The sequence below is a fragment of the Lagopus leucura genome, unplaced genomic scaffold (assembly GCF_019238085.1).
Source record: "Lagopus leucura isolate 7727_CA_CO unplaced genomic scaffold, USGS_WTPT01 Super-Scaffold_100001, whole genome shotgun sequence".
NCBI classification, from domain to species: domain Eukaryota; kingdom Metazoa; phylum Chordata; class Aves; order Galliformes; family Phasianidae; genus Lagopus; species Lagopus leucura.
The window spans coordinates 60,721,071-60,733,621 of record NW_024962262.1 but is presented as its reverse complement, the minus strand read 5'-3'; the positions used below and the strand labels follow the sequence as shown (position 1 = coordinate 60,733,621).

At 37.2% G+C, this 12,551-nt stretch overlaps 1 protein-coding gene across 3 annotated transcripts in view; it reads right to left on the bottom strand.

Annotated features, from left to right (window-relative positions):
• The window catches only part of CNKSR2 (connector enhancer of kinase suppressor of Ras 2), a 205,352-nt gene that overhangs the window by 165,544 nt on the left and 27,257 nt on the right, over positions 1–12,551 (bottom strand). For all 3 annotated transcript variants that reach the window (XM_042867255.1, XM_042867252.1, XM_042867253.1), the window contains exon 2: positions 6,962–7,125. In XM_042867255.1, the coding sequence (XP_042723189.1) occupies positions 6,962–7,125 (164 nt within the window). The remainder of the gene's footprint in view (positions 1–6,961; positions 7,126–12,551) is intronic.

Here is a 12,551-nt window from a genome sequence, read left to right as displayed (position 1 = left end):
AAAATATCAGATCAGAGCTCAATTTCTTCTTTCATTAAATGCACTTAAGCCTTTATAGCAGGTAAGTACATCTCATATTGCTAATACCGGTTAGAAAGGAGAGCATTTCTATCTCATACAGTGCTAACAATCTCTGCCAGCTCAGACATGGTGACTAGAGGCTGCTGACACACTTCAGAGTATGCCACTACTGTTGCAGTGCAACACAAAGACATAAAAATGTCAAGTTCAAGTATCAAGAGAATTCCATGTCTGAATTCATCACAATATACTATATAGACATACGCTCCAACTACCAAATCCAAAAATCTCTTACAACATGTGTCCTGATCAGAACTTTTTATAAATCCACAAAAGCCTACATACCCATAAACACAAAGGCCACATTACGTTCAAGAACATCATATGATTCCCACAAACAATCCAAGAGAGAAAAACGAGCATATGGTTCTCTCTGCCCCTCTCTTTAAATAGCTGGTTCTTCTCTTTCATCCCAGAAAGCTGCTGGAAGCCATATGGAGTGCAAGGCATTACATGACCAGTGTTGATTCTCACTGAATTGACGCAAGATGGGAATCAAGGCTACTACTGCAACACTGATTAACTGGGACAAAAGGAAAATAAGACGAGCACAGCAGACACCAGTGCTTACTTCAGTCAGCTCTGCTGCCCTGTTGGAGAAAGGCTGCTCTTACTGTACAAACTACAGAAGGTAAAGGATTATGGTGACAAATATTTGCCACAGAACAATAAGCATTATTTTTTAAAGAAGGAGAACAAAGTTGCAATCTCCTGAAAAGACAAATATTACAGTCTAGGTTGCTGTATACTGTATAATATATGCGTTAGGAAATAAAACATCTCAATTATACTTGGTGTCTTCAATTAGTTTGGGCAGCAATCACAAGGATGAATTCAAGTTTTATTTCTAACACAATTTTCCCCCCCTTATTCACAGACTGATGCAGAAGCTGCAGGTAAAAATAGCATAAGGCTATAGAAGTGGAGTTAAGATAACATAGGCAAGTTTACATTTGTTCCTCACTATTTTTCAGAGCTCTCATCTTCCAAATTTAATTCTTGAGACACATGTCTGCATGTAATATTCATTGCTTTTAAACAAGCAAACTGGAAATGACAAAGTTCACAGTCCTCTATTCCTAGGAAGCCTGCAGAAGTTCTTAATAATAATCAAAATCTCACTAATAATCCAAACTGCATCACAGGGATGCATGTACCATGGCACATGGCAGCCATTTCAAAGCCATGCCTCAGAATTTGGGGTGCTAAAATTTTCCCATGAAAAATTCTAATCTTCTCCTTCAAAGTTGTTTTTAAACTAAGTAAAATCCATCCCCTTCTGAACCTCATACTCGAAAGCATTTGGCTAAACACATCCCACAAATTATGAGGCAATTTACAAGATCGAAGTTGTGAACGACTGAGAACACAGCTTGTCATATGGATGGTGCCTTATGTAACTTTGTACCTCATCAGCTCTGCCTACAGCATTTCTACACATATTTCTAACAACCTTTCTTCCAGAATCATGAAATGCCAACCCTAAGGTTGTCCCTCCTTGGAATAGCACTGACATATGGGACAATGCACAGTCCATACAGATTTCATAAGTAGAAAACAAATACATAAGGAAACGAAGCCAGAACATTCAAATGACATTATACACTGCAGCTATTAAATATATACTGATTAAAAGACAAATGGTTTCAAAGAATACAAATATTTGTCCTAAGTGTTTGCAGTCAGGAAAAAAAAAAAAAAAAAAAAAAAAAAAAAAAAAGCAGCAGTTCTTTTTCCACAGCACAATCAAGTAACACATCAAAAAGCCAAGCCCTAGTTATGCTTTGTAGCACTAATAGAGCAATTATGTAACTATGCTCCTTACTCTTATTCAATCAGCAGATTCTGCAAGACCAAGTGTTCATTATGTTTTCTTTGTTTTCCAACTTTCTCATGTAATTTTGTCCTTAGTCAGCCAGGTCCTCTTACTTCTCTAGAATTCAAAATAACACTTACGTATTCAGTTACATGCAGTTCCAAATTCTTAAACAGCTAAGGAAATAAGATCAGTCTTTTTCAACAGGCCTGCTTTTAACCAAGGCATCTATTTTGCACTTGCCCAAAACTCAGAATAACCCAAACACAGATCAGAGGAAGGACATTCATTCCTTGCATATGGACATATTTACTGCCTTTGGCATGCCACAGGGTTTACTGCAGTTCTGCACAAAAGATTTACTAACAGCTACAAATATCAGCTATCAGACAGCCTTTAACTCATTAGTTTTATTGATCTGGTTATGGACCTTTGATTGAGAATTTCCTTCTTCATAGAAAGTTATTTCAGGCTGAAGACAAGGCAGCAGCTGATAGATAAGTAGAACTTTAACTTGCAAAGGGCAAGAGAAAAAAAAGGGCAATTCTTCTGCCGTGAGCATGCAGAATATTAACAATAAATCCTAACTACAGTATAAACAAGCTTCCATTCTGGAATGAAGCATTCCTCATTTAGCACTACAGGGTTTAAGTCTAATACTCACTATTACTGACAAAGTAGCTCTAAGATTTGACTAGTGATAAGGGCAAAGGAAAGGATTTTTCTGTGAGAAATGGCAAGAAGATGATGTTAAGATAAAGGACATAATTCTTACGAAAAAACTGAATCATTCAGGGGGTGAAGTAGATCTATTTTCCACATTCATTTGCATTTAAACGTTTTGTATTAGTGGTAAATGACAAGTAATGTTGTGTTATTAGCGTACCCCAACATATTCTCTGCCAAGCAACATTGCTGTTTCATCCACTGCAATCTCTCATATTTACAGACTGAAATATCCAGTGTGTAATGACTTCCCGTGAAGTCACAACCGATTTAGAAGTAACCAGTATGAAATAAGAACTAAAACCAATATCCTGTATAAAGCAAAACCATTTTGTTTTCCTTTTAAGTAAGAATATCTTACTTAATATATAAATTCAGGCTTTCTGAAAAATATTTTTGCAAACTCACAGGACTTTACTAATTTCTTTTGTTTAAAGAAAATTTTAAATAGTTCAGAAGTCATTTGTGAAGTTTTCTAAGTAGACTTTTCTTCACATTATATTTTTACATATGGCCTCATTTTTAAAAATGAAATTCTTTATAATCAAATGAAACTATTTGCATCTTCTTCATCAACCAAAATCACAGGAAACATAGCATAACAGCTAATTCATTGCAATTTCTCCTGAATCTTCACATTTGGTATGGAGTTTCTTAGTTTACAAAGTTCTGAGATGTCAAATATTTTTTTGAGATTTTGTCACGTGAATAAACATGCACATCCACATCAAATAGGAATCTAATGGTGTCACCAGCATGGTCTGGATTTCATGTCTAACTGAACAAAAAGGGAGGGAGAAGAGACGTGTCTTGCTAGAAATAGAGTAACCTTGCAGGAGCAGCTCCATCATGATATTTTCTCAAGGTCTGACCCAAAAACCACGTAACAGCTTCCTACCAATGAAATACCACCACAGACCTTCTTCTTTCTTTTAAGCACAGAGCGTGTTTCATTCGAGTTGCCCTTTCTGACATAAACTTTCTATTAAATTAAAAAAAAAAAAAAAGGGGGGGGGGGGAAGAAGAAAGATAATCTATAGGAGAGTGCAAACATACAAAACACATTAATTACATGGGACACATTCAGCTGAGAAGGCATGCAACATTATTAGCAAGTGTGATGTGTAACAGCAGTAGCAGCTGAGCCATGTCTTTCTCTCCTCTGTAGTATCACAGGAAAAGAAAACCTGTGTATCTCACCCCCAGGATACTTGCTCTCTTGTCAACAGCACAGTATGGCAAGTGTCAGCCAAGAGAGACTCAAGTGAGATGGTGACATAGTCCAGCATTTGTTCTCTTATCAGCTAACATTGGAGGATCCCTTTGTTGCAAATGCTCATGACGGGATGGGAATACTGAGAGAGACCACAGTTACCTACCAACTTCTGTCAAAAAAGAACACCCTTCAAAGAACACTACCAAAAGTAATCACACATAATTAGCAACAGGACAAGAGAGAATGGCTTCAAGTTGTGCCAGGGAAGGCTCAGGTTGAACATTAGGAAAAACTTCTATGAAAGAGTGGTCAGGCACTGGAATGAGCTGCCCAGGGAGGTGGTGGAGTCATCATCCCTGGAGGTGTTCAAAAAAACATTTAGATGTAGTATTAAGGGACACAGTTTAAAAGGGAAATATTGGTGGTAGATGGGCAGTTGAGCTAGATGATCTTGAAGGTCTTTTCCAAACTTGGTACTTCTATGATTTTATGATAAGTGGCTCCCAATTATTACTGTGGCTAGCAGTTTGTCTTTTTAGTACTATTCCACAGCCTGTCTGAGGCAAGCAGGACCCAGGCCCACACCAAACATACTTGATCAGGTCCTTCATTTTCCTCCAGAAAGAAAACATTGCTCCACAAACTGCAGACATGCAACACAAGCAGCCAGTTTGCCATTTGCCACAACCACAGCTATAGAGCAGAAATTGTCAGAGGAAATCTTCTCCATAAAACTCCTTGGAGAGGGACAGGAAGGATGCATCTCCTAAGCACATCAGCTGACACAGAAGCTTCCCTCACCGATGGTGTCTCTGTCTTAAAAACCTCTTCCCATAGAGTGGGAGCAGGAATGACTGGTAGGAGGGGTGGTTCTGTCCTCCTCAATTGATCTTAATTGGGGGGGAAGAAAAAAAAATAAAAATAAAAAAAAAAAAGCCTCTTTAGGTGTTCACTCACCAACTCGGAGAGAATGGAGAGGAGAATCAGAAGCAATCCGTTGGACACCATTAGTACAGAATCAGAGATTATGCTCACAAGCCAAAATTAATATTACTGTTTCTATCCCATCATACTACTGATCATTTCCAACATCCAATTAGATCTTAATTCACTTGGATCGAACCTGTGCCTCATGCCAAATTCTATTGTGAATTCTCTGTTAAACTCCAATGTAACAGAAGAAACAGTCAGGTAACTTGCGTTTCAAAAACCCAGCACAGTGACCACCTGCACAAGCAGTTGTCCTGTGCTGAAGATTTATAGGTTTAGCATTCTCATAAACATACAGTGCACATCAGAAGCTAATTCAGAAGAACAGGCAAGCACTAACCAGGACAGATACTTATTGATGCAATAAAAAAAAAAAAAAAAGAAAAAGAAAGCCTGCAAGTATAGGACCAGAATAGCCAAAAGGATTGTCCCTGAATTAAATTTCCTAAGAGGTTTATCCGATTGGTGAACAATAAATTTAAATTAAGTCCACTAAAATCAATATAACAATCACATTTTCTGTCCCTGAGGAGCCATCAGCAGCCAATTGTGAGACTGCAAAAGCCTCCACTTAAATTAGAAGTTGAAATCTGAATGCTTGCTATTGTGTTTCAATGATAAAGTTTTTTTTAAAAACCAACTCAGAAAAGCAGACAGCACTATATGCCATATGGGCCAAGAAGGTAGAGACTTTTTGCATGAATTTAGGATGCATTGCAAGCTTTCACTAAAAATTCCTTATTTTATGTACAATTTAGTTCTACATACTATTGTCTCATAAAAGGGAACTACAAATACAAGATGTGTCTGTTTGTCTAATGATAACATCTGTAATTATATATCCGGGGGGAAAAGGAAATTTCAGCTAATAAACAAGGTTCATTCTGTGAAAATAGGTTACATTTGAAAGAATCACGATCTGTCTCCCTTGGAAAGAACTGTCCTCAGTGTTCACCCTACCTTAGATTTTGTCTCAGTTAATTAAAGTATTTCCTTTCTTGTTTCTCTTTGCACGGTCTGCACTTTGTGACTGTCTTCTTGTATGTCCATAGCAATATTTATTTATTTATTATTTATTTGTATTACAACTTTCCATCACTTAAAAATGGTGGATTTAACATCACACGGAGCCACTCCACAACATAATGCTCTAGAGAAGAAAATCCAAAGCCTGTACAATCTTTGTCAATCCCAAAGATCCAACAGTATCATATTCAGAAAAGCTGCTGAGTACTGAGAATCCACAAGCTCTTCTAAGGAATCTTTCAGTGTATCATCTTTGATTTCCTCTACAGAGATTCGGCTTCATTAAAGCTGCTGCTGAAGCTTGTAAAAATCATCCACATTAGAAACTACAAAACTCCATTTCAGGCAGTCAAGTACATCTTAACAGATGTAGGCTGTTCACAATTCTTTCTACAGCAACAAACGCAGACAGTGTGCCCAATCTTTACAATCATGCAGAAGTTCATAAGAACAGTGAAGTTAGCACTACACCTCTCACTGAGGGGATAATCAAAGTTTTGCATGACGTTACCTTACAGAAAAGAGCATTATCAAAATCCCTCCGCATTGAGGATTTATGTATTATTTACTTTTTTTTTCCCACTCCAGTATCTCATCCTTTCTACTGTGAAATACAAGTAGCTAAATAATCATCTAAAACATAATTTGCTATACAGTGAGGGAGTGCATAAAAGATCAGTGAAAAATGACATGGTTATATGATATGGTTAAATAACATGGTTAATATCATGAGGTTTTTTTGTTTGTTGGTTGGTTGGTTTTTAAAGGGCAACTGGCACTCAATTGTTACATTCTGATTTCTCTCATTCTAACTATTTTACATTCCAAACATAGCCCTGTCTAGTTTCATTGTGATTTTAGGTAGGCTTTTTTCCTACAAACAAAGATATGGAAGTCTTAAACCTCTGATGCAAATTTATTTAACAAGCACTATCCTAGCAGTAGATGTTGTTATCTTGACTCTGGTTTAAAATGTTAACCGTTTGTTAAACCGTTAAACCAAAAAGCACCTGTTTAAATGTTTTTTAGGACTAGAAATTCGAATACACAAACTGCAAATATGCAAACACCATTCATTTCCTCCCCTTCTGCCCCAAGAAATTTACCAGTGCACAGAGCAAGTCTACTGCTTCCAAGATAAGTTCCTGATGGCCAATTCGTGTGACTCCAAGATCTTCCAGTTCTTGATGAGTAATACGCAGTAGCTGGTCGCCACTAATCTTCTCTCTCTCAAAATTCTTAATATATTGCTGCAAGCAATCATCAAGACCTGCAGAAACAGGATGGAAGAAGTAAAGAGAAAAGTTAACAATATTCTATACTGCCATAGGAAGTAATGAATAAATAAATACATACAGAGAATATCTGTCCTATCTTTGAAGATAAATATGTAAACATAATATATATTACAATTGTGATAAGTTATAAATTATAAGTTTTGGAGAGCTATGACAGCCATGCCTTTTCTACCTCTGGATGATACTAACTACTCCTGAAACTCAGACATAGCCCTGAATTCTTACAGTATACTGTGTTAATGAACATGCACCTGACAGCCTCTAGTAACACATATACTAGAAATGCCTCTATTTCATCCAAGGGGGAAGAGAGGGAACAAGGGAAAGGAGGAAGACTTACTGCCTTCTGCGAGTGCTATATATAAAATTATATTAGTTAACAGAATACTGTAAGAGTCTGGCAACAAGGGAAAGCATTTGTGTCAGAGACAAAACAAGAGGCAATGAGAGTGTGAATATATTTAATGCAATATATCAAGAACATTCATGTCTCTTATCCTCTCTCCCAGCACACCTCTGCCATGGCAGGTCACATAATGGAGAAGCACTACAGGAGATGCCATTTCCCAGAGACTTTCACGTCCACAGCCTTTTCATAGGACTCTTGACTACAGTACTCCATGAGCAAAACAGCAGAATCACGTAGCATCAGATATGCTCTGATAAGTTTGTTCATACTCTGCTGGTTTCCTTTTGTACAGGATCAGGTTCTGCTTTGGGACCACCACAATTCTAGCTGTTCACTTTTCGTGCCAGTCCAACAATGTTTTGCCAACTACATGCTTTTGCCTTGAGCAAAGAGCATTGCAGAGCATGAGGTAATGTCACAGATCTCTTCCCAACCAATCTGTGCCTCAGAGGATGAGCCCTGCCTAGGAAAGCTCTCCAGCACATGTATCTCCGTGCAAATCAAATAGGAAAAACTTATATTTTTCAGGGGGTACGGAGGGGGGGGTCCATATAAACTTTGAATCAGACTGAATACCCTCTAATGGAGGAATAGGATTTCTACTGAGTAGTAGGAATTGGCAAAGTCTTGAACGAACTAATTTAGCCACATCTTCAGAGATGCCACCTTTCTGATAGTTGCCTTCAAACAACAGGGAGCATATCTCTCTTTCCCTGATGATGAAAAGGCATCTGCTTGTTACGTTGTAAGGCAGCGAGAACATTTTTACTTGCTAATCAAAATGTCTGAAAACTCTGAAGATATATGGAAGAGCAAAGACCCGACTGCTGAGCAGGATTCTCAAGAGACCAAGCATATAGCATAAGGCTTCCATAGCATTTTCTTTTCTCTTTCACCTCCTTTAGGGTGCAGGCATACCTATAGAATCTCACACAAGGAACACACACAGGATACCATCATCCTGAAGTGTATGACAGAAGCCTTCTTGATTTATCCACATTTGCACCTGTTTTATTCAAAAGTATTTAGCGCAAGATTTCCATTTGAGAAATTAACCGCATAACTGCATTACAAGCACTGTCTCACATACAGTGACGTTTGTTTTTTGAAAGAAATTGAATATGCTTGACGATACATAAAATGCTTCATCTAAAATGTATTAAAATGGACTGTAGATGTGCTTTTGCTAAATGACTAAAAAAAGACATCGGTAAATACTTCTGATATTTCTGTACTTAAGTCCCACACTGCTTACATAGATTGCTGAATGAGAATAATAGATCACTGAATGAGAATAATAAAATCAAAATGTTCAACGTCATCAGGTATCAAAAAAAAAAAGAAAAAGAATTCCCAACATAAGAATCTAGCAAAACAAATCCATAATGATATGACAGATGCACTTAATAAACACTTACTGCAAGTTAAGTCTAAATAAAGCTAAAATTCTTCCTCCTGCTGCTATATATTGTATTTTTATCATTCAGTTGTAATACAGACACAGATGCATATAGTTCGTGTATAAGATAAGAAAAAATAAAAAATAAAAAACAAAAATATTACTGACAATTGCTTGACTCACCGATTTCGTAAAATACAGATCCAGGAAAGAACAAAATAACCTAACTGTAGATTACATGACATTTTCAGAATAGCTTTCTACAGTTACTTCCCCTCACTTCCTAAACTGGATATCTTTTTTTAAGAAGTCATTTATTTTTCTGTCATTCTCTTAATCAAGGAACAGAAATTCTTTCTGCAAATAAAACTGCACACTGATAGGCGACACTAATAACGCAAAAGGGAAGTCAGCACTCCTCATTCACACCTTTCAGCCCCCGAAGGCTTGGCAAACAGGCTTGTATGCCAGCAGCCAGCAAACTGCAAGGAACAGGCGTTCCTGGTTTACAAGGCCATTTAAGTTGGGACAGAACAAGATGTACAAGATCAACTGCCAGGGGTCCATGGAGTCACCCTGGAAGCCAGCAGGGAAAGCACAGCTTTCTTTAGAGCATTCTGTCTTTTGCAGCACTGCATGATCCCAGCCTCAGTGTAGCAGAAATTGTTCTGTGATGACAATAACTGAGGAACAGTCTGATATCCAACAGCCCCCTCTCCTTCCAAATAACCCTAGGATTCTCCGAGTATATGTAAAGGCACAGACATTCGATTAATGTAAAACTGTATCATGTTAGTTCTCTTCCTTTTAGACCTACTCTTTAAAGGAAATATTCCACTATGTAAGTGGTTGGGTTTGAGTTTTGACAGAGTCTTCAAGTCTCATGCTCCAGAAACATCACACACTTCCCAGAAGGCAAACTCCCCTATGCTGGATGCTTTCTCTCTGAGCTTACCAGCCAGGAGCTTGGCACTGCTGCTAAAGCCCTCTGCATTCTCATTACACAGCCAGCTCAACAGGGGTCTAGATGTGACGGAAGATAACCTTGGAGTTAGTTTCCAACCTTGGCAGCTCCATGATTCTATGACAGAAAGCAAATACATTGCACATTTTTTCAGCCAGAATACCATTGAGGTACTGTGTTTGCACATGTACTGTTCTCTGCATTAACAGAAAAAGGAGTAACACTCTTCACTGAGTTTAAAGCAAGCTATATCCTATGTGACTAAACAAATAATAAGCAACAACAAAAGTGAGGAGAGAGGCAAAAAAAGAAAAGCTTTCCAAAGGAAACTACTCAGAAATCAGTGCTTTAAACATAAAAAGAAAAAAAAGAAAATAATTTCTCTAGAAAAAAAATAAATCTCTTGCAAGCTGAACGTACCATAGCTATATATTTTTTTCTCTATTCTGTCACTGATTTCTGCCTTTTGTGAGCCAAGCTGGAGTTCATCAAATCATTAAAGATTTTTAGTCGCTCACTGATGCGAAATTGGACAGATTTCTATGAAGTGAATTCCTGTTATTACAGTGGCACGTTAGAAACTGATCGGGAAATGTTTAATTTCATTTTTTCTACTCATAAGATTTTCTGGAAAAAGATTGCAAGATGCAGTGCTACTCTCTGGGGAAATCTTCTGTGTTTGCAGTCTTCTAACTAATAACACAATCGCACACTCCATGATCTTTCTGAGGTATTATCTTATTTTCATGCATGTATGGGGTTATCTTTTGAAGCAAGAAAAATCATCAACAACCATCTAGCTCAGAGCCAGAATGTTATGCACACCTGTGGTAAATCAGAGGTATTTCATTGAAGGGTCATTTTCATCTCCCATTTACATCTCAGTTCTAATCCTACCACCTGCTCCTTTTCAAGAAGTTCAGTTTCCCTCCCTCCTCTCAGGGGATGCCTCTATAAGAAGTGAGCAATCTGCTAGGTCCTTAACAGAATGCATGGCAAGAACACAGACTATCTGAGACATGGATTACGTGTATGCAAGTACAGCAATAGCGCATCTCCACTATAGTTAAGGTATGAATTTGTTTCCTCTGAAAATTCAAACAGAATTATTGATTTCATGTATCAATGTCTCTTTAAGAGATCAGTGAACCCCTAAATAAGTATTACAAAATATGACTAAAAAAACCCTTTTTCTACAATGAGAAATCTACTCCCAGATTTCTAATCAGTTGCTCAGCAGCTACAAGAGAAGATACAGCTCTAAATACAGTGACAACAAGGTAGAAAATTATTCCCCAAATTGGTGGCAAAGAAATTTTCTCTTTAGTTTTTTTTCCTTTAGGTTCTTCAGGAGAACTACAATGAAATTGACAGAGCTTGCGTACTTACTAATCTTTTTTCCACCTTGGGGTTAAGGAAGCATTATGAACATTACAGGTCTAACCTTCATACCTGAAACTCTGAAAGAGGACTATATTTTTGTGCCTCCTTGGTAAATCAGAACAAGGATGTAAACTGATAACTTCCCTTGGTATGTCCTTGTTCTCTAAACCCCACAGTTACTGAAGAGCGATAACATACACACAACACATGGAATAATTTTGCAGGGGAGAGGAAAATATTCTGCTTTCTTAAACAGAAGTGAACATTTGTAAATCAAACCAATCCAGCTTTCAGTCTAAAAGGGAAGACTATGCCCTACATGAACTCTGTTAGTTTTACACCTTAATAAATTCAGGCAGTGGACTACAGCACAGCATTTAGTAAGTCATTTTAAAGAAAGTTTAAGCTAGAGTTTAACATGAGCTGGCCACTTGTGTAGCACCATGAAATACCACTTCAAATGACAAACTATTATTACAACATTCTTACCTGAACTAGCATGAAGACAAAATCAAGAAGAATCAAGAATCAAAATTAAGAAGCACTGTCCAGAGTCAATACTAGTTCCATAATTAAAAACCAAGTCCTGTTCTAGTAATTTACCACTGAAACATCTACTGTTCCTGTGACTACAAATACATTCTCATTTCTCGATCATGAGCTTTTATGAGACCTGGAAAAATATTCATTATATGAGAATGTTGGCAATAAACAGCAATATTTTTTTCATCAAAAAACTCCAGACACGTTAAGACTGAGCAGATCATACCTGGCTCATCAATAGCTCCACTTTATGAAGTCTTGCACCAATTTTTAAAAAGGTTTTCTTGAGAAAAAGAAAACTAAATTAAAACATAGAGAAGGAAGAACTATGTATACAGACTAACTACAGACATGATTTAAAGGTATACAAGACCAAACAGGGTTCAGTATCTAATAGATGAGATTTTCAGTAAAACAAGTCCTAGCTGTTAGACTGAAGGCTTATTATGAAAGTTGGGCTTGTTAATTATGAAAATAATCCCCATTGTTGTGTTTAGTTGTTGATAAATGTCATTATTCATATTTCTCTGAGCATTTTATTACCACTATGCCCATCTGTATACCAAACCCAAATCTCTGCATAATACATATGAGTCTTGCTAAGTATTTGAAATCTTAAAACACAAACAATTCTGCAACATCCAATGTAGAGCTACATTTCTTTGAAATTCAAGAAATAGTACCCCTGATTATCAATATT